This window comes from Pogona vitticeps, chromosome 3 (genome assembly GCF_051106095.1).
Source record: "Pogona vitticeps strain Pit_001003342236 chromosome 3, PviZW2.1, whole genome shotgun sequence".
NCBI lineage: Eukaryota > Metazoa > Chordata > Lepidosauria > Squamata > Agamidae > Pogona > Pogona vitticeps.
The window spans coordinates 82,275,743-82,302,337 of NC_135785.1; the positions used below are offsets into that span (position 1 = coordinate 82,275,743).

Here is a 26,595-nt window from a genome sequence, read left to right on the forward strand (position 1 = left end):
TTCTGTTTTTTAGTTTGAATCTGATACTGTTTCATGAATTGCAGGATATGAAAGATAAGGAAGTGAGTCCAGTGGTCAGGTTTTACCTGCCCACCCGGACTGTGCCCCGAGGTCAAACTCCTGATATTTGCTGTTCAGTGCAGAAGAGCTGATGACAGGTAGGGGCTGATACAAGGGGGAAAGCTTGAACCGTATCAAAGCTAAAAGGCAAGAGAATTGGGACTCAGTGAGAGACGGTAGCTAAAAGATGGATCAGCAGGATTGCCCTCTTTTTAAAAAGTAGCTGACCTGTGAGGGAAAAGACTTTATCATCCTGCCAATCACGTGCTTACTAATGGAACCCAGTTATCTCAACAACAGCTTACTCCCACTGTGTGATTTCATGATAATGTTCAAGATTAGTAGGAACAGGGCCACGTACATTGCTGCCACAAATAATAAATGTGGCACATAGAGTAGCTAGCCATCAAACTTCATGGCTTTGGGAATATTATGACTTTTTGAAGTGCTGTTTCAGGCTTAGTGGGGAAGGCACCAATGCACAGGAAGTTGCTTGTAAAAGCTGTAAATGTATGTAAATACACAGCATAATACACTTGGCAGTCTGCATGCTGTTTATGTAGGCAGGTTCCATGTTACTTTTTGCTACTTAGTTACAGTACTTATAGTGGCCAAGGTTGTGAACAATGCAAAATATTTGAGGTGGTAACAACAAAAGGAAAATGTAAAATGCTGTACACTAGGTGCTGAACAATACATTGGCAATTATGCTTGAATGAAATTAAGTGAAAAGTAATGCGTGTTGAAGGAGTCTCAGGGTTATAGTGGATTGCTCAGTGAGATTTTCAGCATAGGAAACAGCAATTATGCAATAAAGCAGATTGAGTGTCAAGGATTACTAGAAAGGGGTTGAAATTAAAACTGCCAATACCTTGACGCAGAACTTATGGGAACTATACATGGAATATTTTGTACAGTTCTGGATATTGCAAAAATGTGTTTAGAGTTGGAAAAAAAGGATGGAAAGAGAAAACAAAATTACTAGGGAGCTGGAGCAATTCCCCTGCAGAGCAATTTTACAATATTTGGGAGTTTAGAAAAACAGTGAGAAAGGGAGAAATGATGTGACATATTTTTAAAATGATGTTTAATGCAGAGAAAATGAATAATTTTTGGTTTTACAGGGGGGAAAAGCCCAATATCATGTATGAAGCTGAACAGTACAAGATTCAGGACATATAAAAAGAAATGTTTCATGTAATGTAAAGTTAGGTTGTAGATTCTGGCACCACAAGATACACTCTGTTATGTTACATCAAGTTCCATCCAATTTATTGTAAACTCTAATGGAGTTTCAAGTTATGTGAAATATTTAAGGAGTAATTTTATCAATGGCACACACACACCAATGAGTTTTCATGGCCAACTGCGGGTTGGAAACTAGGTCTCCTGAGTTCCAGCACTCTACAACAGAATGGTTTTTTAAAGTATGATAATAGGTATTGTTTTTGGTGGCTTCAAAGAGGGATTGAAGACATAAAGTTATCCATGGCTATTTTATCATGGGCATATGATCAGAGTTATCATTGCTATGACAGAGGGTTATTTCTGTCATGTGCTGTATGTGGGCTTCCCATAGACCACTATGTGTTTGGCCACTATGAAAAATAAAGTGCTGAAGCAGGCCTTTGGTCTGACTCATCAGAGCTAACCTTGCATCCAGGCATCCTTTAGTCTTACTATGGTAACATGCTGTGAGAGCTAACCTTATGCTTTCACCAACCTACACTTCTCACTACTGCTTTTCCTGAGACATCTGGTTATTGTCACCAAGCATCCACAAGAGTAGACAATACGTTTATTTATTGGACCACTTTTAAAAATATCAAACAAACAGCAAGCTTTCATGGGTAAAATCCACTTCTTCAGACTATGCACCAGTATTTTATGGATAGTGCAAAAATTCATGACAGATACCTATGTTAGATCTGCTTCTGAGAAGTGAGTTCAAATGCTTGTGGCAAACAGCCCCTCGGGGATATAGTCTCAAGCCCTGGTAGCATGGTTGGAATTTTCTACCCAGCCAGTTACTCTGCATCTAACCCCCATGCACGCGCACACGCACGCACGCACACACGCACGCGCGCGCACACACACACACACACACACACACACACAGCCTGCTTTTGAAACAAAGCTCCTTCTTGATTGTGAGGCTGGGGAAAGGTAACATAGAAATGTATTCGCGAACACTTTCACGGCCGGGATCTAATGGTTGTTATGGGTTTTTCGAGCTCTTTGGCCGTGTTCTGAAGGTTGTTCTTCCTAACATTTCACCAGTCTCTGTGGCCGGCATCTTCAGAGGACAGCACTCTGCCCTCTGAAGGTGCTGTCCTCTGAAGATGCCGGCCACAGAGACTGGTGAAACGTTAGGAAGAACAACCTTCAGAACACGGCCAAAGAGCCCAAAAAACCCACAACAACCACATAACATAGAAACATAGCAGCCTCCCTTACAGGGTTGGGATCAACATTTGGTTTACTTACCAGGTAATCATTTAATTTTAAATTAAATGGTCTTTTTCTGTTTTTTTTTTTTTTTTTTTCCTTTGGGGGGGTGGGATAAGGGGGTAGAAATAAATAGGAGAAATGATGACTATGTAAAGATAAGAGAAATGGTTATGTATGGATATGTAAAAATAATAATAAAAAAAAAAAAAAAAACTTACCAGGTAATCATGTGCTATCAAGTCATTTCTGACTCCTTATGCTGACCCTTTTAGAAGTCAAATTAATAGTTTTATCTGGTGAATGTAAGCATATGTTTTCTTCAGTTTGCAGTCTCACCTGGCTGATGTCAAGAGTCCACGTTGACCTGTAAGTGGTGCTATGAGCAGCCAGCCATTAATGGTATTTTACATAGTTTAGAAAAAAATTAGGAAAAGGTTGTGTGGTCCTTAAAATTACACAAATGCAAGAACAGCAATACCTGTTCTTGCAACTTTTAAAAAGCTGCATTAATTTCATCAAGAATCTGTTATCCATAAGTTACTCATTTGTTTACCAGCTGAGTTATGTATACTCTTTTGTATAGGATAGCTGAAGTGAGTAGTAGTTGTACTCTCTTTGTAAAATACAGTACTGACTCCTACTGTTTATCAGAGGTGGGAATGCTACTTTATTTTTATAGTGCATTCTATTGCTTCATTCTGATCTTGAACAGAAATATTAACAAGCATGGAAACATACTAAGTATTTCTCCATCAGTTGTCAGTTACAGTAGAACTTACATCAATGTGTTGTGTAATCATTTTTTTTTTTGTTCTGAGCCTCTTGAAGAAGCTTCTGGTTTATTTTATTTGTATATCTTCTTCACTTTCTCTCCATTATATAATCCTTGTATTTGGTAGGCCTTTTGTGCAATCTGAGTAGTAATTTTCTGTATGATAGTGTATAAGATATTTCTTCTTTAAAGTGCGAAATGAAAAGTTTTTTTATATCCATGACATAAAGTTTGGTTCAATGGATTTTACAGTTCAAGACAACTTTCATTTTATTGGTCCTTTTTCTAGAAAGAGAGCAATCCAAATCTTAAGTATTTACTTTGGAGGTGTTCTGCATTTACAGATCATGGAATCTGTTTTATTTAGTTAGGCCCACTTTTAGGTATAGCAGGGAAAAACATTGTGCCTAACCAGAAACACTCAGTAGAAAAAAAGCTGGAAATTCAAATGATGTAAAAGTGTATTCCCAGTAAGCCTAATTAACTAAGCCAATAAAATACCTTAAACTTCTTTTGAGCTCAAATTACTTTAATGAAGGTGTTAATTACTAAGGGATTAACACTGCTTCCAAGTGATAATGGATATAGTCCATCAGTAGAGGGTTAGAATAATATGGTGTTAAGGAACACAAGAATCTACCTAAGGATTACTTGCCAGGAATGGATGATATTTCAAAGTAGCTGTTAAAATAAATATAGGTCATAAGGGATGGGTGGATTTTTCTCCCGTAAATCACAGCATGCATGAATGATTAAATTCTCTCTGTCAAGAGGGCCAAATATTTCTATTTTTGGCACAGTGACAAGTCAAAAACAGGCAAAAAAAATTTTTAACGAACCTGTGGCTTAGTTGGGAAAATGTCATTGAGAACTCACAGATTAATTTATGTCTTTAAAATATGGGTAAAACTAAACTGAGCAGTACCAGTACAAAACTAAAATGCTTGTTACATATTTTAGGAGATTGCAACTTGGGAGAATTATTATGGTCATACTATTTACTAATATCTGTTGCCAGATATGTATACTGTATAATGTATGTGAGAGAAACCATTGAGCATAATTTTGATGGGGAAAAAACTGATACTAGTTGGCAAACAGAAATCCATGAGGAGGACTGAGATTTTCCTCATAGGAGCCCTCTTTTCCTTGTTAGTAAGGTTCATAACCATGGATACCTTTGAAATCCTCAAATATGAAAGCCAAATGTAGCAGTGTTGTTCCACCCTTTTATGTGCAATGCATTTGTTGGGACTACTACAGCTTGTCATAGAATCTGGTTTCAGTAGCTTGGCCCATCATGTAGTGCAACACAGTGGTGAGAGCCATGGATACTCATTTTGTTCAGTAGAAATAGTGAAATTACTGTTTGGTACCTTCTTATTTCTATTAATTACTATTTGCTACCTTCTTTATATTAATAGGCTGATTGAATGTGAACAAGATTTTTAAAAATAAATACATTTCTCATTTTGACAACAATTATCTTTCTCCAGTCAAGCACATACTTCCAGTCTCACCTTTGTATAATGAGTGCCATTCTTATGCTCAAGTTAGCTTACAAAACAATTAAAGAATATAAGGGGAAAGACAATATTTTTTTAAACCTCATTCAGTATAATGGGGCGTAGTAGTAGATAAGAATGTATAGGAGTGCAAACTCTATATTTCAGACTAAGACTGGAGTGTAAACCACAGATATTTAAAACGACAGTATTATTTGGCCATAAATCCCACTGAACTCAGTGAGTTTATTTCTGGACAGAAGTGTATAGGATCATGCCATTATCATTTTTAAAAGCTATTTAATTGAACCATTTAAAGCCCCTTTCTGGAAATTCGATGTTTCTCAGTTTGACCACAGAGATATAGATTGTATTGAACAGAAACAAAACTGGCATGCCTTTGTGAATACTTGCAGCACTTACAAAACACTTGCCATATTTTTCTTTACACACTAAACAGTTTTTGAGATTGTTGGAACATTTTGGCTGAAGCCATAGCTGAAAGGCTGGTTGAACAGTGCCTTGCAAGTTTTAGAAAAGAGGGATGACCTAAAAAACGCATGATGTATTACGTCTAATCCACCCAGTGCCTACCTCTAACGTTGTTTGTTACTTTGTCTCAAAGGACTTTGTGTACAGGGCCAGCTAACGGGCTACACAGGAACAACTTGGCCAGAACCCTTGCCCTTTGCAAACTGTGTGTCTGCCAGACAGCTCCTTTTCAAGCTGTAAACTCAGAAAGACAGTTCTTTTGCAACTGCTTCAGCTTATTCTTTAACAATGGCAAGCAAGGGGACAATTAAATGGCATTTCTTTGTGTCTGTATTCACAATTACTATAGCATAAGTAGTGTTGCCTGCCTTATTTAATATTGGCACCCTGTCTCTATTCTACGACCTTTCTTCAGAAAGAAATTTTAAGTTCCTACTACTTAGTTATGTTTCTTTAGTTAAAAAAATAAAATAAAATGGGCAGTTTGCAAAACAGGCTTAGCAAAAATCATAACATCCAAATACTTCTTAGTAATTCTCGTGAAGAATCTTGTGTTTATGAACCCTAACAATATGCAGTTTTCCCTTTGCATATAGATGTGAATTTATTTTGAAGTCTTAAGTCATTATCAAAACATCTTGGTTTACTCCATGAACATAGCAAAAATTTACATTTCTCAGAATTTACCTCATGATCGAAATTCAACTAAAGCATTCTGTCCTTTGGAGCAATTTAGGTTGCAAAGGATTAGTAGGAACTCAAATAGTGTTTGGCCTTTTCAGTGCTAAAAATTTGTGAAAGATTATACCACATTATAAAGGCAGCTGATATTTCCATGTGTGGATGTCAGTTTGAAACAGATATCTTAATACAATTAATATCTTGTTGTTTGTACTTTATCTGTGGCTACACTATCTATGCAATCTACCCCTTGTTATTCCCAGCTTGGAATACAGCTTGTTAAAAAAGCAGTATTTAACAGTTCAGTTTAGGTCTTTATTGCCTGTCCTCTCCAAAAAGAATAGAATTTTCTCTACTGTATTGTATTCCATATTCAATAACTTATATTGCAATCTGTTTTATGCATGCCTACAGTTTGTTGGATTTATATATTACCTTAAATCAGGAGAAGCTTTGAAACTGAGAAACACGGTCCTATTTCTCAAAAATAAGTGTCACTATGTTTATTCCCAGAAAATGAAAAACATTGCAACTTTATTGAAAGTCAAAATCTCTGTTCACTCCACTCGGGATGGTTAGTTATTTATAATGAGCTAATTTCAAATTATTTTTAGCATAGTAATGGCCATTTCTTATGTGGTTATTAAGATGTCATTTTGCAAGGAAGGATTCTTTTCTAAGAAAATTCAGTTTTCTAATACTCGCTGTGCAGTAACATGTGATACCCTTTTCCTGATTGGTGTGTCTCTTGGCAGTGAGAATGTCTAAATTTTGGTGGGAATATAGGCAAGCAGCAGGGGACCTGCCAATGCCTGTGAGATAAGCCAGCTCCCATGCCTGCACTACCCTGTCACTTCTTTTTTGTTTTGTTTTGTTTTGTTTACTGTTAAAGAACTTTTAGCTAGTATTGAGTCTTGGGTAAAAATGGTGGACTAAGTCTCAGCAAACCCCTGCTCAACCAAAAAAAAAAAAAAAAAGGAGAGAGTGGCAGTGATAGAAGAAACCAAGATTGTATTAACTTGGTCAGCTCTGGAGGTTAGGTACAATGTGATGAGGGATTTTCCTGTGTGTAAATTATTCAAAAGAAACAAAGAAATACATACAGAATAAAAAGTAGGTGCTATGTATAGAAAAGCAAGAAAGTGTTACCCTGTATAGCATTTGTCACCCAAATAGAACAACTTCCCTATTATAGTGCAGTTTCGTATTTGAATATATAAGTGGGTTTTCGTAATATAGATACAGTGTTATCATAAGATGTTAAAACCTTGAGATGTCCTTTTTTAGACCTAAGAGAAGAATTTTTCTTCTAAATATGCACCAAATCATTTTCTTCAGTTCCAAATCCTATGCTAACAGTTCTTTCTGCTTAAGTGCCAAAGTATGTTATTGATAATCTTGATTAGGATCAGGAGCACCATGCGTGATATTTGGTTAATTAATTAAATATTTCTTAATATCAGACAATCTCAGAGGATACAATTAATAATATAATTAGTAAAAACATTTTAAGCAATTTAATGTTATCCACTATACAACCATTAAGCCTTATAAGCATGACATTATAAACCATAATAAACTTCCATGGTCCATTAAGTAGATAGGCTATGAGTAAAACCAGGTTATATTGTTAAGTTGTGCAGTCTTTGAGACAGATTTATCTTTGGTTTCCTGCTCATATTTTTTTTTAATTTGAAAAGAAGAGAATATCTTATTCAAAATAGGCATGTGCTCCATAATTGTTCTCAAAAATGTTACTTCCTACATATAAAGAAATGGAGTCCCATGGAAAACATACTGTACTTCTAATGCGGTATATTTAGCATGGGTTACTTTGGTTGGAAGCGTAGGCCAGCCTTTCTGGTTTTTTTAATTAAAAAGGTCACAATCCATTATATCTGAATTTCAAAGAAATTAGCAATTAGCTGCAATCTGCAGTTCGCAGCAGGAGGCTTTCATACTATTAAAAAGAGATTGTTTCCATCTCTGATCAAAGCCAAAATAAATCTAACAAGATTATAAAATATTTTGTGTGTAGTACACAGCATGCTATGCATACTGTGTAAATAATAGGTGGTTGTTCTTTTTATATGATCTCTTAGCTATACTTATTTTCAAGAAGAAATTTTATGTTCCACATTACCCAATTGTATGTATATGTTAATGTTTCATGAACTTTGGAATGGTGACAATTTATCTGTTCATCAAGTTAAGCAACTTCAGCTTTTTTGAAGAACTAAGGATGTGAATGGCTTTGAATATTTTAAAGTAAATAATAAAAATGCAGTCTACGGTAACCTAAAGTTTTTGACACAAGTATTCATGTCATTGAAATTAGAGTAAGCTGAATTGATGGGTTCTTTCAGCAGTCTAGGCTATGTGCAGAGTTTTGCGCTAAAAAAAGTTCTAATTTGCACTTTCCAATGAATTTAAACTTTCTGGATTTGTACCTACTTAAAAGAATGTTTGTGACCTTTTGACCCTTTTGTTATCGCTAATTCAGAAAGGCTTTTATTCTGGAAAGCTTAGGTATTAAAAAAAAGGGAAGAAAGAAAGAAAGAAAAGAAGGAAAGAAGAAGGAAAACGTTAATGGCATAACAGTCCTTTCTGATCACCCTGTGTAAGATGTTTATGCAAAATGTCAATAGAAGCAATTGGCCTAACAGTGTGACAACTTACTTTGCTTGGAAATGGGCTAATCTCCTGTTTGGGTTATCCAGAGGTCAGGTGGGGATTTCTTTTCTCACTCCCTATAGTGCAGGGCTAAACTTTACAGGCTTTGTTAGTCAGGGGCCAAAATCTCCTCAATTCTGGTGAATCCCAGTTATCTTCCAAAGAGAACAGCATGTTTTTCTTAAGTTACAAATGAAAGTAAACCTCAGTTATTTCATAGAACTTCTTTCCAAATAAGTACATTTTGGATTGCAGTGATGATCAGTAGTAAGCAGTTGAACTCAAGATTACTTGTTCGGTAATTAGGTAATTAGTTATCCCTCAGTACAATTTGATTCCAGTGTTATCTGTACATACTTGGGAATACATCCAGAATGAGGTTTACTTATGAGTAGGCATATATAAGGTTAAACTATAAACAAGGCAACTAAGATGATAATGAATTTCCTGCACAACTTCAGCTCTTTTTATCTACTCTTTTCAATTTTGAAGTCACTGGGAGTTATTTCAAATTAATCAACATGGAATCAGTGGGTGTAAAAGTATCTATGTTTGTGGCAGAAGTGCCAGATACTCAAATTCCCTGTTGCTTGACAACGGTTTGCTTAACTACATGCATGCCTTGCTTCTGACTTGCCAATATTATCCACTGTTTCAAGTAATCGTGATGATTATAGGCCTAGCCCTGTCCCTTTCTGAAGTTCATGTGGAAACCCACATTCAAACGTCCGCCGTTCAGCGTTCTTCAGAGCTTACCACCGTTGCCCTGTCACAGTAGGCTGGAACTCAATAAGTGCTCAGGCAAGCATGGCAGGCCACGAAATAGGCCTTGGCAGGTTGCATGCTGTGAACTCCTGCCTCAGTGAATCAGCTTCTGTGTGTTTTTATAACAGCCTTCCCCCCCCTCCTGTTAATTATGCCCAGAGGCTGTAGAAAGGCAGCCTTTACCTGTTGAAACAGACTAAGTAGCAAGTGTTCTGACATGTTTATCATCCAAATTGTATTTGACAAAAGGCAATCAACTCTAGGAATATCTAATTGATTATAGGTTAATAATAAAACCATGTAGCGTGGGGCTACAATCTTTAGTTGCAGGAAGTAAACAATATTCAGCTTTGTAGGAACCATAATGTTTTTTTCAAGATTTGAACTTCAGTTCATAAAAAAGTGAAATACAAATATCTCACATGCTTCTAATTTGCTCATATATTTCTGCTGTGTCTGTTAATCTGCAGATGCAGTTCTCTGGCTATTTTGATTGTTTTAGAGTTTTAAAAGCCCTTTCTGGCTTGGATTTTCTTTGATTTGTCTTGAGGAAGTTTTCCTGCCTAAGAGAGAATCAATGTGGGATTTTGCATGGTTTCTATGCATAGAGTGTGAGTGGACCTTAAAGAGCAGAACTATTAGAACGCTTACTTGGTATTGCTTACACATAATAAAGTCATCACCTTAATATGGATTTTGGGTTTTCAGCCTCATTTATATTTCAACACTCGTAAGCTATATAAACCTCTCAAACTGAATTGAAATGAATCTACCGTCAAGAAGGAAAAGTCTTGAAGGACAAAGCTTGTCAAAGTGAGCAGCAAGTGTCCTTTTTATTTGGCAGTCAAATTGCTGAGTAATATATTTTGAGATGTGAGTCCGGTTCTGAGAGTAGGGCATGTAACTTGGGATCACCTACAGGAATTCCTCACACAAATGTCTTCCCACATATTATTTTGTTCTTTTGATACTGCTTTGGCTGCAGGGTTCAGCATCAGTTCTTTGAGGCTTTGAATGGCAGGGAATTAACTCATTCCTGGGCAGTAAGTACGGTTAATTTCAACTAATGTACTGGGAGCAATTTGTTAAGATTTTATTTTTTTAAATAAAAAGACAATTAACCTACAAAATTGTCAGAGAATTTTTTAAAGAAGAATTGAAGTCAATATTGTGCATTCCACATTACACTCAACATTGTTTCTTTTGTTCCCAGCTGAACAGGATTTAGTATCAGAATTAGAAAGTTACAGTAATAGGAAATTAAATTAAAATGCTGTCAAAGAGAGAAAAAATTGAGATTATTGGACAGGATTATGATCAGAACTCTTTGGAAAAGAGATACGGTTTTTGCAGTCTATTAATATATCCAGGAAAATAATAAGACTCACATTCAGTGAAAGGTTATCTGCTTTTTTTTCTTGAAGATTTATCATAGGAAAACAAAAATATTTAAATGTAATTGCACATGGCACTATTATTTGCTTTTACTATGGAACTCAGGGCAGCTTATATTAAAAATTATAAACTATAAAACAGCAATAAAGCAAGTTATATAAATCATTTGTGGTGTAATTCAGTGGTTCTCAACCTTGGTACTCAGCTGTTCTTTGACTAAAACTCTCAGAAGCCTTCATGCTGCAATAGCCAGGATTTCTGGGAGCTGTAATCCAAGAACATCTGTGGACCCAAAAATGAGAAGCACTGATGTAATGGATAGAGTCTTGGACTAGGACTAAGGAAAATGCTGGGTTCAAATCCCCAGTCAGCCATGGAAACTCACTGCAGGATAACAGTGATAAAAAGAATCTCACAAACTGTGAAAACTCCTGTTAGGATTGTCATAAATTGGAAGTGATGGCACATAATACATAAATACACATTACACTTGTAGTGGAATTCTATTTACTTTCTCTCTCCCCTCCCCCTTCTCCTGGCAAAAAGTGGTTTCCCTAGTGCGCAAAAACGGGGAAAAAAGAAAAAAAGGTTATTTGCCCCCATAGCTTTAAATTCCAAAAAAGACCCAGTTTTCAAAAAGAAGTAGACTTTGGGCCACAACCAATTTAGTGTGGTCCCCCCAAACACATTTACTGTAGAGCCCCCAGCGAATCTGGAGGGGACAAAATTGTTCCTGGATTTTCCAGATTTGTCCACCTCTGTCTTAGATCCACCAGTGTGTCGTGTCCCTTGCAACAGTAGAGCCAGTTACAGGATTTCACCCTCTTACCTCAAAATTTCCACTCTGACACACACCAGCAATGTTCATGGTCAGAATCTTGTTCATTTAAGTGATGGCATAAGAGCAATTAGATATGCATCCCCCCACATCTTCTTCCTACATCTGAGCTCACGTACCTTATGAAATCAGTTACACAAAGAAGAACTTGCAGAAAGGGGGGAAATGGCTGTGTGATCACTCTTCTGTGTACAGTTTTTCTCCAATTGGATTTTGTCCAATGTATTTTGGAAGGGTGGTGTAAAGCATAAAACACCTCACAGTCTTGCTGCAGATAAATTCTAAGAAGTTCAAGGCAAAAATAATCTTATGCTTAACAATAATTAAAAAAAAGAAGGTCTGTGAATCTAAGCTTGAAATGACAGGCTGGTGCTCTTCAGCAGCCCAACGGCAGTGTTGGGACTGAATGCAGTGAAATGATGCCACATCATGATCAGCTTTGTTCCCAGGGGCTTGAAAGAATATTTGTGTGTGTGTGTGTGTGTGTGTGTGTGTGTGAGAGAGAGAGAGAGAGAGATGAATGCTCTAATTAATATGCCTGAATGAAAATGTATTTTCCTTTTAGCATCCCTTAAAAATATAGATGGCTAGCTGGATATCTCAGTGAGTTAGATCTCTGACTGCAAAGCTAGAAGTTGGAAATTCAGTTCCCCTTTGTGTGTCCCAGAAAAATCAGCCTGTGTAGCCTTGGGCAAGTTGCAGAGAAAGGTAAACCACTTCTGAGTAGTCTCTACCTAGAAAACACTGAAAAGGCCCTCCATAAATCAGAATTGACTTGACAGCACACAATTGTTATTTAGAAATATAAATATATGCATATATGGTCATGTTTTTTAAAATTAGGATTTTTAGCCATCTTCAATACTCTTAGGCTAGCAATGTAACAAATAAATGAATTCTGTATATTTCCTATTCTGGAATATGACTTGTCCCCATATCACATTTTCTCTATTTTTTCCTAGTCATTTGCTTTGTCAGTCAGAAGTTTATTTTAGAGGTCATTTAATCCAATCACATTCTAAATGCAGGACTGAACTACAGCATTCCAGCATGTAGTTATTTAATCTCTAACAATGAAGAATATGAATTGTCTTAAAACTGCACTTGCCTTGCTTGAAATGTCATCAGTGATATTGTGAAGATCTTGAATTTGGCTGAAATGATATAAAAACGGCATTATTTCACCATTTGAAAAATTGTTAATGCTTATCCAGCTGCCCACTATAGGCTCAATCAAGAGGAAATTGTTGGGAGAAAGCTTAAAGCACCACTGACTTTCTGTGGATCTAATCCTTGAGTTTAATGTATGTAAAGTGGAGGCTGAGGTGGGAGGGGCATTTTTCTCCCTGCTGTTTGCTTAATTGTAACATCAAATATTTTCCATTGCCATGCTGCTTCTGAACCTATAGTATATTTTTTATTATTAAAAAAAGCCAGACTAAAGAAATAAAACCTTACTTGCTTCACACTTAGAGCCAACTAGACCTGTGTGGTACATTTTTGAAATCAGTTAAACAAAGTGTCAAAACTTTCTCAGCCACATAAACTGATGTAAGCTGATGTATGTTTCTTTGGCAGGTGTAACTGCTTTATGATTGGACTTGCCCTCAAATTCATTTCCTGTTCTGCCTTCATGTTTAATTACAGGATTTTAGACTCCTAGGATTATGTCCCTCTTCTGTCTCACTGAAAGTAAAAATATGTACTATGTTATTTTTCCTGCCTTTTGAGTCATAATGGTATGAGTCAAATCAGAAAAGATTGTAGCCATTACATCATATATGTTGTAATAACTGCATGATTATGTACATTATGAATCTCTAAATAGCATATATATAGTACCTGCACCCAATATGGGATACTGTGTGTGTAAGAGTGTGTATGTGTGTCCTGCATTCTCATACATAACATATTTGATTGGTTTCCAGTCCACCTTTTCCTTCTGTTGTTTATTATATTGCAATGTATTGTCTTACCTGCATTTTGTCAAATGGGAGAAAATCTAAGAGCATATACATTCTTGCCATTTTTTCATTTAAAAAACCCACACCTGTTTCTTGAGATGTTTATCTTATCCCTTAAGTAAGAGACTGATTATAAAGGGGAATTATTGGTTTTGAGAGCATCAGTTGTTACTAGTTTTAATAGAATTGCCAGGAAAAGAACTCTATCAAAAGTAGATGGCATTTATTTTCTAGACTTCTTAGAAGAAGTCTAGAAAATAAATAACATGCAGAAGTTCTTTAATCTGCATATGTAAAAACAGACACCATTCAGATACAGTATATGTATGTCTTATTTTGCAATCTTGAATTTAAATAAATTTAAATCATAACTTGCTTATATATATATCCTGTTTATTCAGGATATTCATTCACGTAGTTGGTATTAAGTGCATCAAATGTCCCTTGCCTTGCTGATTAATAAATTAAATGAAACAAAAATACTTTCTTGGTGTTTCAAATTTCAGCAAAGGTAAGCAATGAGATGAGAAGGACATTTAGAAGAACATTTAGATCCTGCTAAATCTCTGTATCACATAGTGTTGGTGTTTACATGGCTATAACAACAGAAAGATCCACTTGTTGACTAGATCCTGCTCGATCTAAATAATAAAGAAATTGAAATAATTTATTTTCTAAAGAGTGTTACATTAGCCTGATTGTAAATTAGAACTACCGGACAGTTCAGTGGTTTAGGCACCTGTCTGCAGAGCTAGGGGTTGAGAATTTGATTCCAAATTGTACCTCCTTAACAAGGGTAGGACTGGATGATCCATATAGTCCTGTCCAGCTCTGCAGTTCTAAGATAATTATAAAATTATTATAAGTCTTTAAAATCCTAAATGGCTTCCCAGCCAAACTCTCATATCTACTTTGGATGCATAGATCTTTCAGTGTCTCATTTTAATTAAAACTACTGTTATATTTATTATTAAATGTATTTGCTATTAATTAATCAGATGTCAGGAATATAAAGTCTAGAAGGCTAGTAGCATTGCCAGGTGTTGACCCACATTTCAGAGAGTGTGATTTAAAAATATGCATACTGGAAAAGCAATTCAGAGTATCTTCTTCTACAACAGTTTCTCACAGGGAGAAGTCATTGAAAGGACCAGATGCCTTATAAAAACACCAGGAGAAAGCTTGAGAATAGTTATGTTAATTAAGTAAATCAAATCTCTGTCTTTGAGGAGTAGCTCTAAAGGACAATAGATCCACTGCTTCTTGCATTGTGCTGCAACCTGTTTGTATAAACTGAACTATTGGAAAGGGGCTTCGTATCACCCCATGGAGAACTCACATGATTCCTATGATGTGCTGTTCCTTGAAAGGGCACTCAGCCCCTACTTGCTTGCTAGCCCTCCCTCACCAGCAGACTGCTTGCATTAAAAGACACATCTGCAAAGTGCCAAATCATATGCAGGTGATATGAATGATCAGGACACAACTCTAAAAACCTTGCACCCCAGGCATCTCTTGCCCACCCACAGCATACAGTATAAGGCTGTCAGACTCCATTATGTGTTGCAGTGTGCCAAGCTCATAACTGCAGCTGTGAGTGAGACAAAGCATAAGTATAATAGCACAGCGCAGCAGTCGGACTGCTTCACCACTCACTGTTCTATCTGCTCCATCTTCATCAGAGAATTGTCCCAATGTAACCCCTGAACCTGCCCTCAGGAGGGGAGAGGGAGTTTCTAATTGGACAGCTTATGTAATTTGCTTCTATGCGTTGGTTGCTTTGCAGTATGTAAAGCTGCCTTCTGTGGCTTTCAGCAAAAGAAACTTTTTGAATTAATGAGACTCTTGGATAGCCATTCCGCAGCTGCCTCCAGAACTAGGGGAAAGGCTGGAGATAATGCTTTGTTCTTTGCCACCTTGTGTGTGCTTTGCACTTCTCAGGCAAACTGGAGTTGGTATGGCATGCATCTGATCGCAGTGAAGGCCCTTCCCATTCCTATATAATGTATATAACAATTTAGAATGCAGCAACTAGGAGTTGCATTTCATGAGCTACTTTCAAAATCTGCTCTGAAGGCATGTGCTCTGTGGTGTACTCTATTGTTTTGTACAAATGAGGGATTTTAACACTGGTTGCAGAATTAGAGATCTTGTGGATTTCATCTTCCCTCCCATTATAGAGCAAGTTTCTAATCTTGTGCAGCTGCAGAAATGGTCTTGAAAGTGTGTCAGAAGCAGCCTCAGTGGCCAGGGGCAAAGCTTCAATGCAGTGGATGGATGGCTCCTTGCTCTTTCGCATGACTAACACAAACATAATACATTAGGTGGAATAAGCAAATAAATGGCAGTTTGCATAATGTATACAGGCTGCTGTATACTGCTTCTCTGGGTGCAGAATCTCTCCTTCCACCCTCATAGCTGTTCTGTGTAGTTCTTATGTTTTACATTTTCCCCATCGAGTATATTTACTTCTGAATAAGCATGCATAACATAATCTTCAAATAGTCAACATGAAACTATTAGAAATAGCTTAAGTAGTGCAGTTTTATATGCAAAGCTCACTATATGTAAAGCTCACTATAAATCTGAGAATCAGTGTGAACATGATTTTTCAAGAGTACCTGACTTGAGTGAGATGTTCTCATTAATTTGGCTACTGACGAAAAATACCAGGAAACACTTCATAAGGTGGACGTGGGAAAGTGAGCGCCCAGAATAAGCAGCCAGTTGCATTCATTGCCAAATGGTATACCTTTGACACTTTCTGGGTGTTGTTCTAATGCTGAAGTTCTCATGAAAGGAACTCAGGACATTTCAGGGCTTAGTTAAAAGTCTGACAAATAATTCTGAGCCTTGCTACTGCAACATTGATATGAGATAGGTGGGGAAAGATCTGTAGTAGAATTTATTTTTGTTGAAAGTTGAAGAATGTAGGAATCCACAATATTAACTAATTTGTGTTACAAAATATATACATTTTATATTTCTGAGTGGTCCACAATGTTTGAAAGACATGTCAAGAATAGTTGTAGAAAGGGTAGCCATGTTAGTCTGTGCAAGTAAAAACAAAATAAAAATAAAAAGTGAAAAAAGACACCTTAAAGACTTTTTTTAAAAATGTGAATAAGTCCACTTTTTCAGACCTAAGAGAAAGAGCTATTCTGTGTCAAGAACAGAAAAGTTGACTTTGTGTAATGTGCAAGGGTTGATACTGGGTTAACTTTTACATTGATTTTACTGATTTTCAAATGAGTATGCGTCTAAATAAAGGTTATAGAGCTACTGGACTCGTATCTGTATAATTTTGCAGCTTAGCATCTGCTTTAGGCTTATAGAGAGATTTATATCTGCTGTTTATACTAGAGGCTAAATGAGTTGTCTGTAAGCAATGTGTGTAGTTTAAGCAGCATACCCTGTTTGAATTTCATACATGTGTAGAAAAAGGCCTGTCGAAAAACAGCAGATTATAGATATTGTCTGTGACTACTAAAAGTTAACACTAATGAAATAGATGTGGTGCTAAATGACCTATATTACAGCTTTTAGTGGTGGGCTGCAAGAAACCTGACTGATTGAGGTAAGAGCTATTCACATCTTGTCCGCACCCCCATTACTTTATGAAGTCTTACAAAGAGCTTTAATCTATTTTATATTTATATCAAAATGTGTGTGAAACTTGCCAGGTAGCTTAGTTACATAGTGCAACACAAAAAAAGTGCTGGAAAAGTATGAAGCACCAACCTTATGACTGAAAGTTTATCATATTGTTTCTATTAGCCAAATATTGGTACTAGTGAAAGAGATGGAAGTTATTGTCTTAAGTAACTTCTCAGATATATTCAGAGAAGTGCCACTAATTATAACTGGATTTTATTTTTGAATCAGATGATATATCATAAACAAAATGTTTGCAGCTGATCTTACTTTCTTAGTTAAGGTGAAATTTTGCTGATCAGCACCAGCAGTTTCGTCAAGAGCATTTCATTACCACTTGTCCTATGGTGCCTTCAGGTCATTTTGTCCATTTTTTCTTGTGTTTTCCTTTTACTTTATAGGACAGTTTCTGTGGCTTTCTCGAAACAAACCAGCAGAAAACCTTGATCCATTAATTTTTAATATTTGTATACTTACTGTTTCTAGCTTTTAAAGATTGTCTTTTAATTATGTAAGCCACCTTGGGTTTTAAGGAGTAAAAAATATTTTAAACAAATAATTCCAAAATAAGTTATTTCTGTTAATGTGAATATAGGATGATGGACTGACTCTTCAGACCCATCTAGATAGGCCCAGGAATGCATATTCCTGAAGAAATAACTGTTCTTGTGCTACTTTTATGGCCCTGCTGAATAGAAAGAATATTCTGTACATGTACATGCTCTTCTCTAGGGTCGTGCACAGAAATATATCAGTTTTTTATAGGAATGGGTACAATCCACTTAAAGTAAGATTGCATTAGTTACAATATAATTTAATCTACCTCCTCCTGTAGATTAAAATAACTATTACTTCTTGTTCATATGAAGTATGTTGTATTTAAGGGTGTGGTAGAAATCAATCTATAATCAGTGGAAGAGTAGCCACCTTATAGATACAATAATAATTAGTTAAAAAGAGGCTCCTTTGAACCTCAGAGTTCCCACCCTTGGGGAGAGGACTTAAGCTCTGTGTCTGAGGAACTGCAGTGGGGTTGCCCAGTGCAAGGATTTCTGCAGGAAACACTTGGGGTTGGGTCCGTTTCCTCTAAGGTGCACACACGCAGAGCTCCATTGGTGCCATGCAGCAGCAGCCAGTGTCAACGCTTGTTTACTTCCCAGTTTGGGAAGAACCCCTGCCCCCAGTGCGCAAAATGGGGATGAAAATTAGGGGGAACATTGAGACTCCCAGTTTGGTCCCTGAAATCTGTGGAACTGGAGTTGATTATTTGTGCATGCTAATAATTATGAGGATGGAACCAGAATCAGAGAGTTCAGAATGATCTCATGTATGTAGCGCTCAAACTAAAATTTGATGCTGCAGTAGAATTTCAGAGCATGTAATGTTACTGTCCAGTTGTAGCTTCCAGGTTTATCCATTCTCCTTCATTGTCTTTATCTACCACCAAACTGCAAGGTGTCCAGATTAGTCCTTAATTAAATGTATTTGCATGTGTGTGTATCCCCTTCTGTTAAAAAAGGAGTGGGGAATCCTTCTTTTCTCTGCCACTTCTGGCAGCCCTCTTAATGGTTGGGATGCAGGGCAGGTTGGGAAGCAAGACTGGGGTGCTGTTAAATCCATTTGATTAAGACTTCTCTCTGTCCAGCCTGTTTGGCATTCCCCCCCCCCCCAACAGTGATGTTTGAACAGATTGTTTTCTTGCTTTCCTTGGCCCTGGTGATGGTGTGTTTCAATATTTATATAAAAAGGGAATTGTTTTTTTAATTTTTAGGATTATTTCACTTATGGGCCCCCTCTTTCAGTGGCATGCAGCTTCGAAAAGTGTACATTTTTCATTTGAATTAAATATGGAAGAAATGTAGGAGTGGAAAGTGTCTTCTCCTGTGACACTTAAAACAAATTCTTCTTTCAACCTGTCTGTGATGTACAAAAAACAGAGGGGATGAGAACCTACATTTGGCTTCTCTTCCACTGTTAACAATCATGCATGCATGGCAGTGATAGAAGGAGACTTTATGTTGGGATTTTTCCCTCCTGTGCTCTCTAATAGCTACTCCAAATGGTCTAAGAAACAAATGGAGTTACTTCTGTAAATAGTCTGTGAAAAGGCCATCTTTGCCTGTTTTAATAAGTGACAGACCCTGGGCTTCTGTGTGAGAGGACCTGAAGGAAGTCTACAAGCTTCTTGGGATACAGGCCTTAGAAAAAGCGGTATTCAGCCTTCGCCTGCCCTGAAACCCCATACTGGAGCTGGGCAAAGTTCCTTCTTGGATTTGACTCCCAGAATCCCCCAGCGGCTGTTAGTCCCTGGGAGCTGTAGTCCATGAGGCTACTTTTGCAAACTCTGAGTGTAGGGAAGCTCTCTTCAGCCCCTGCGATGGGTCGCCTTTAGCTGTCCAGGCTTTCACTAGCGGCTTTCCTCGTTGACTTCCCTACTTTGGAGGACATGCACGAAGCCCCGGGGCCGGGTGGAGCTGTGGCGTGTAGGGTGGCTTTCAGAAGGGGATCCCCAGCCCCCTTGGGCCGAGGGGAAGCTGCTGTTGTGGCGGAAGCGGGAGCGGGATTTTCAGCCCACATCTCGGGACCGAGAACCGGGTAAGACCGCCTCTCTCCCTTCCGTGCGCCCAGCCGAGGCTTCGGCGGTCACGTCGCGCTGCGTTCCAGCGTTCTCCGGCTTCTTCGGTTTAAAGGGTGGCCACTTGGGAGGGCCGTGGGAAATCGACTTGCCCGCTCGGCGTGAGGTAACGAGACCGGAGCTCTTTAAATCTCACTGAACGTGTCAAGAAGTCCCGGAGGCGGCGAAGGGGGAATCCCTTTCTCTCTCTCGCACTCTCTCCCAGCGCCTTTAGAAACAATAAAAATCCAAGCATCGTCACCGTGTCGACTTAAGGCAGACAGGAAATCACAAATTGAGCCCTGTTAATTAATAGATGAATAAATGTGTGTGAGAGAGAAGCACTCTGTTGAGCCTGCTCCCTCCCCCCTCGCACCCCCCGCCGGTTCCCCATCTTTTCTTGGCTTTCAAAGAAGTCAAAACAACGGGCTCTTAAGCAGCCGCCAGGAGAGAGGGAATCCGATCCGCGCCCAAGTAGCGAGTTAAAGGCTTGGCAGTTTTGAAACAATGCGAGCGCGGATCGGAAGTCGGGTTTTAACTGGCTTAGCGAGGATTAGGGCTTCAAATTGGAGACGGGGCCCGCCGCTTTCCTGCAAGAGTCACACGGGCTTTTAAAAGATTACGCGCAGATTTGACAGCAGCTCCGGCTGGGGAAGAGAGGAAAGCCGCGGAAAGGCTGGGGTTTGAATGCAGTTTGAGCTGAGCTGGGGGAGCAGAATCGCAGTCGGCGGCTGGGGTGCAAGGCAGTTCCTCGTCTTATTGTCTTCTATCCCTCCGGCCCTTCCGTTTCTTTCTGCAAATATTTTTGTGGGGTGGGGGTCGGGGTTGAGTTTTTGGAATGAACCCATAACTATCCTTCTTCATAGCGAACCACATGAAAGAATGTGTCCCGAGTAATGTGGACTTTAAATATCTATCCGATTTTTAAAAAATTATTACAGTATTAGCAAAATAAAATTTACCGGAAAGTTTGAATCTTCTTGAAATGGTGCGGGTGGATGGGCAGTGGCGCACGATATGTCAATTGCTTCCGTTTTCTTGGGTGTTCGCTCGAATCTTCAGGATCGTGAAATGAGGAGGAGGTTTGGGTCAGGATGTGTTCCTGGTTCGGTGGTTAACACGCGCCCTTCGCACAAAACGGAACAATGCTATCGGGAAGGAGGTCCCCGCAAGGCTTACATCTTGGACGCTGCTTTTGCGCGCTGAAATCCAGCGTCCGGCGCTGCTCTTTTGCCGGCCCTCCTTCTCCTCCCAATCCATAAATGCCGACACATTCCTGCTCCCGTGTTTCCTCTCAAATTCCCCGGATCAAGAACTGACTTCCTAAGGGGAAAGGGAAGTTTAAAAACACAGGGCGAAGCCTGGCTGCGTCGAGATCGCCAATTTGGGGATGGGAGGGGGGGGTTGGGCCGATTGGCCGCCTCACACCTTGCCCTGGTTCTCTCGCCTTTCCTGCAGCTCCTGGACCTCTTCATGGTGTGGGATTGGTCGACTTACCTGGCCGACTACGGGCAACCGAGCTCCAAGTACCTGCGCGTCAATCCGAGTACGGCCCTGGCCCTCTTGGAGAAGTGAGTCTCACCATCTGACATCCACGCACAAACCCTCCAGAGAAGTAAGAATTCCCCTGTCTTGGCTGCCTCGGCTGTTCGCAGGGAGGGTTCTCCCCCCCCCCGCCGCCAGCCCTGCTTTTAGCCGAGGAAAGAAAGGGAAGGGCGGCCTGACCGAAGGGGACGTGGGTTTCGGAGAGATTGGACACCCTACTCGCCCCTTCCTTGCCCAGAGCGAAAAGCCTCGGCGGGCTCCATCGCCACCTCCTTAAAATTGGGGGTTGAGGATTCATTCCTTCTATTCGGGCGTCACGCATGGAAAGAGGCTTTCATGGGAACCCCGAAGGAATCTGCGCGATTTTTTTTAGAAACGGAAGCAGATTTAAATTTCTTTGACCAATTTATTATGGCGTTGTTTTTCCGTATCTTTAGATTTCATATTCTTAAGACTAAGCACGCCAAGGCGACAAATTTTTCTGCTATTTTCTTTATAGTTCTTTCATGTCGAAGGTTAGTGCGGAATTCTCTCCTCCTCGTTTTCTTTTTCTTTCCCCACCGAGTTGGAGCGCTTCGGCTAGACTCCTTACTCGTGGTTTTCAAACTTCCATCTGATCAAATAGGGTCACGAAGGCCTGCGTTTTGGAGACTCTCCTTTGAAAAGCGATGGCCCTCTAAAGTCCGAGACCAGATACCTTTTAAAAAAATAGAAAGGAATTAATAATCCAATCCTATACAGCCAGCCTTAAACGATAGAGGTGTACAGTACTCTTTTTTTTTAATCTCTGGGAATAGGCCCCGCTGAAATCAATGGGGTTTACTTCTCTGCGTGCCCCTCTACGATCCTATTGCTAAATCCCATTGAACTGGCTTAGATTTATTTCCCCGAAAAACATAATGTAGGATTGATTTAGGAGGCTCTGGCTATAAGGACGTTCACATCAGCAAAGTAAACACATTTGTTCCGGTGTAAAGAGGAGATAGATGCAAAGAGGAATAAAATAGGCATCATTCCCTTAGAGGCCCATTGATGTAACCATTGTATGACTTCTGGCGATGCCTGCAGGTGTAGCCTCTAACAATCTGTCCGTTTTCTTTTTCTTTTTGCCACCCACGAATGTTCTGCAGAGTCCACCGGGGGTACGTATGTTTGTATCTTTTCTTGCCAATATTCTGAATATTGCTTTTTTCTTCGCTCTTGGAATTTCAGCGTTGTTTGGAGTCTAGCGTGGGGCTCTTCTCCGTAGAAGAAACACAGCTGACTATTTATATTTCTCTTTTATTTCTGACCAACGACTCACATTTTAATTGACCAGAAATGCATACGGTTTGAAAATAAATTACTTTGATTTCTTTGGGTCCTGCTTTCAAGCCTATGTGATTTAGAAATAGCAGGCTTCTTTACTGAAACGTTCACTGTCAGTGGAAAAACAAGAGTGACAAGTATGATCACCGTTTCTATTTTTTTCAAGTGGCTCGTAGGAAAACTCGAGCCACAGTAACCTGAACTTTAATGATCCGTTATTAATAGTTCCTAGCCTGTTATTTATAGCCTACAGTTTATTTTCTAGACCCTTTTGCTAATAAATGCAAAGCTTTTGCCTCTTACCTGGTAGCTAAGAACCAGCGCCCTTCCAGAACCTTAATGGGCAGCTGCTTTGCATCTCCCTGTACCCAGGCCTTAAAAATTTTTTCACGCTGAATTGCTTGCCCCTATAATAACAACAGTAAACCGTATTATTCTCATTATGTTCTTTAACTCTTTTGCCTCCCCCCCCTTTTTTTGTTTCAGAATGAAAGACGTTAATAAAAAGAACAACATATTTGCACAGTTCAGGAAGAACGACCGCGATAAGCAGAAACTGATCGAAACGGTGGTGAGGCAGCTCCGAAGCCTGGTGAGCGAGATGTCCCAGCACTCTTAAACGCCGGACGTTTCTGGCGGCGGCCACCGCCCGACTCTGCGAGCCGCCAGGGCCCCGGTTAGGATACTCGGTTGAACGGGAAACGGAACGCATCTTCTAGGACGGACTGGCCTAGAGAAACACGGAAAAATCCTCTGCTTTTCTGATGATGCGCTGAGAACGAAACGAAAGGAAACGAACAGTGAAACAGGGATGCCTTGTAAACAATTAGTAGAGAAGCGGGACTGTGTATTTACAAAGGCAAATTGCCAATTTGTACATGTAACCGTTGGTTTGTAAATACATTCTTTGCGATCATCAGGCGATGATGTATCATGATTTCCCCTATCCTCTTCCATTTCCAAATGACTTGCGAAAGACTGCCGCCACCCCCCCTTTCTGTGAACGCTTTCTCCCCAATCACTCCCGACTTTCCCAGTTTCCAGTGTCCCTCTCTCTGTATTCTCCTGTATTATCTGTATATTAGTAGCCTTAACAAATCCAACGCGGTTTTTATACCAGATGTTCTTTTTTGTAGTTGGGAAATGGGTAGGAAGGGGGGGAGAAGCTTTTTGTAGTATCCTTGAACACTACCTGGATCAAACTCCGGCCTTGGGGATGTTTGGACAACTTGACTTTTTTTTTTAAAAGGAGATTATTACCTCCCCCTTCTCCGCCCCCACGCTACCCTCCCGCAACTTAAGGGAAAGGCGATGCCCCCTTTGTGTGTACGGCTGTGTGTCGATATGGGTGTTAATAGGATTAAATTCTCTGCCCCTTCTTTATATTTCAACTTCTGCACTGAAGCTTCCGTGATCGAAACACGAACGAATGTATTATAAAAACAAACCAAATTTCAGGACGGGACTCGCGTAAAGAATGTACCTTTCCCCCTTCCCTTTCCTGTTTCCTTTGGTTCCATGTATTAAGTTATTTGACGGTCGAGAATACAGTAATATAAACCTTACCCTTCAGTGTGACTTTTATGTGTTCGTGAGCGGCCGGGCACGGTTTAATCGTTCGGGGCTTGCTTTCTGGTCGCCCCCCGCCATCCAGCCCCCTTTGCCCGGATCCTCCTCCGTGGGCCAGGGACCCGCTCGGTTCGCTGGCCTCGGCGACTGCTTGCGACGGGAAAGGTGCTGCTCCCGGTTCAGTGGGGCGGGTCTGGGTCCTTTCCCAGCCGGCCTCCCAAGGCTCCCGCCGCTTTCTGAAAAGGTCCCAACAGGCGAGGCGGTTTCCCAGCCAGGCGGCCCGGAGATTGGGACCGGAAAGTCGGCGCACCCCCCGGCCATCTCGTGTCTGCCCCCAGCCCCCAACACGTTCTCATTAGAGGGACAAGATTAAAAGCTGCATTCAGGTCGTTCATTGTCTGGGGAGGAACGGAGGGATTTTAAGGAAGGGGATGAGGGCAGCTGTCGGCCGGATCAATTGGAGCCGAAGACAGAGAGCTGTCGCTTCGGGTTTGCAGGCCGGAGACCGATGGCCCCCAAAGGGCAGGGCCAGGGCCAAGCGGACGACGTCCTCCTTTCCCGCGGAGGGTTTGATCTCCGCCGATGGATCTCGGAGGCCTCTCCTGACCACCTTCCTCCACCCCCACCCCCACCCCGTCCACAGCCCGGTATGTCCTTCCACACCGGGGGGAAAAGTAGGTACAAGTTGCCGGTGTGGAAGAACGAAGGAAGGGGCCTAGGCAAAAAAAAAAAAAAAAAAAAAAAAGGTTCAGTGGTGACCGAGCCCAATAGGCTGGGATTGAACACCAAGTTTAGCATCGATGGAGGTTCCTGCAACAATGGCTACCGAAAAGCACCCGTGGGCTCGTCTTCTAAGGACACGGACCTGAGGGGTCAAACGAGGACAAAGGAGCTTGAAAACCTCCGGCCCCAGATCCAGCCCCTTGGATGTCCTTCCTCCTCCCCCCCCCAGCAGCCCCGCGGAACCCGATGCCAGCTGTGAGCTTCTCTCCCCCTGGCATGCCTTCGCCCTGGCCCAGCTGCCCTCCGCCAGCAGAAGCCTTGCCGGCCTTTGCCAATTGGCTTCTCTCTCCTGCCCGGGCCGTTTGCCATTGACCTCAGTGGACTGCGCCTTTGCGCACTTGGAGACGCATTTGGGGGGCCCCGGTGCCTTCGCAGTGCGCCAAGGCGGGCATGGGGGACCCTCTCGCTTTGGCTTTAGGAAAAGGCAGGCGAACTGCCCAGGGATGGGGGAGGGGAGAGAGAGCGAGACCGGGCGGAGGAGGCAGTGGCCGGGTTGCTCTTTCCCTCTGACCTAGGAAGCCCTGGCCTAAAAGGGAAGGCAGAGAGGCCTTTCTCAAGCCAGGCCGAGGCGCCCCCATCCTGACGTGCAGGAAACCTCTCTTGGGCCATCGCAGCAGCACCCAAGGAGATGCTGGCCCTGCCTCCCAGGTAGAAAGCGAAGGGGCTGCCCCGCTCGGTCCAGAGCTCGGCGGCCTTTGGGATCGGGTGTCAGAGAGCAACAGAGGCAGATTCGGGGAACAGAAAAGTCGGCTTCCTTCCGGCGATGTTGTTGTTGCTCCTCCTCAATCCTTTAACGGGAGAATCAATCTGTCATCAAATGAAGGGCTTTCTCAACTGGGCTAAGCGAGCCGACATTTAAAGTTGTTCTGGCTTGTTGGAAAAATCCGTCCTCCAGTGCAAACGGGGATGGGTGGGTGGGTGTCCAAGAAAGAAAAGGGAGGCGCGTTTTAACTTAATAGAAAGGGAATGAAAAGTATTATATATGTATAGTTTTTTCAGAGGGCGATCAGCCAAGAAGGAATTTATCATAGATAGATAGATAGATAGATAGATAGATAGATAGATAGATAGATAGATAGATAGATAGATAGATAGATAGATAGATAGATAGATAGATAGATAGATAGATAGATAGATAGATAGATAGATAGATAGATAGATAGATAGATAGATAGATAGATAGATAGATAGATAATCATTTGCCAACGTTTATTCAAAGATGAGGCAAAGGGTCCTTTCCTCAGCAAGAGCCCGATGGAGGCTGGCCATGGATTAATGAGGACAGGATGCCCTGTTAAGTGAGTGCTGGGGAACCTAAACTCTAAAGTGCAATAAGAGAGGAGGAATCAAATGGAATATCCTGAAGGAAGTCCCCCTTGGTTGGCTGGCTGGCTGGCATCCTGAACTCACCGCTGCAGCATTTGGTCAGGGGCCTTTCCTTGCACCGATCACGGAGGGAGAAACAGGTTATGTTTTCGGCGACCCACAGGGATTGTAGTTCTGAGCTCAGCTCCTTCAGAGTAGGA

General features: G+C 40.5%; 1 protein-coding gene and 1 long non-coding RNA gene across 12 annotated transcripts in view; one reads left to right on the top strand and one right to left on the bottom strand.

Annotated features, from left to right (window-relative positions):
* The window catches only part of EXOC6 (exocyst complex component 6), a 112,553-nt gene extending 88,914 nt beyond the window's left edge, over positions 1 to 23,639 (top strand). For 6 of the 11 annotated variants that reach the window (XM_020782900.3, XM_020782903.3, XM_020782904.3 and 3 more), the window contains 3 exons: positions 21,323 to 21,435; positions 22,540 to 22,551; positions 23,204 to 23,639. In XM_020782900.3, the coding sequence (XP_020638559.3) occupies positions 21,323 to 21,435; positions 22,540 to 22,551; positions 23,204 to 23,336 (258 nt within the window). In that variant the 3' untranslated portion in view covers positions 23,337 to 23,639. Of the gene's footprint in view, positions 1 to 44; positions 2,551 to 2,732; positions 3,479 to 21,322; positions 21,436 to 22,539; positions 22,552 to 23,203 lie in introns of those variants that run through there. The other 5 variants (XM_072995328.2, XM_072995330.2, XM_072995331.2 and 2 more) reach the window with 3 other exon arrangements.
* LOC140705923 (uncharacterized) lies at positions 21,796 to 23,205 on the bottom strand. Its single transcript, XR_012085550.2, has 2 exons — positions 23,021 to 23,205; positions 21,796 to 22,106 (listed from the first exon to the last, which is right to left on the bottom strand). It is a non-coding gene; the product is annotated as an uncharacterized LOC140705923 (long non-coding RNA).
* Positions 23,640 to 26,595: the final 2,956 nt, after the last annotated feature.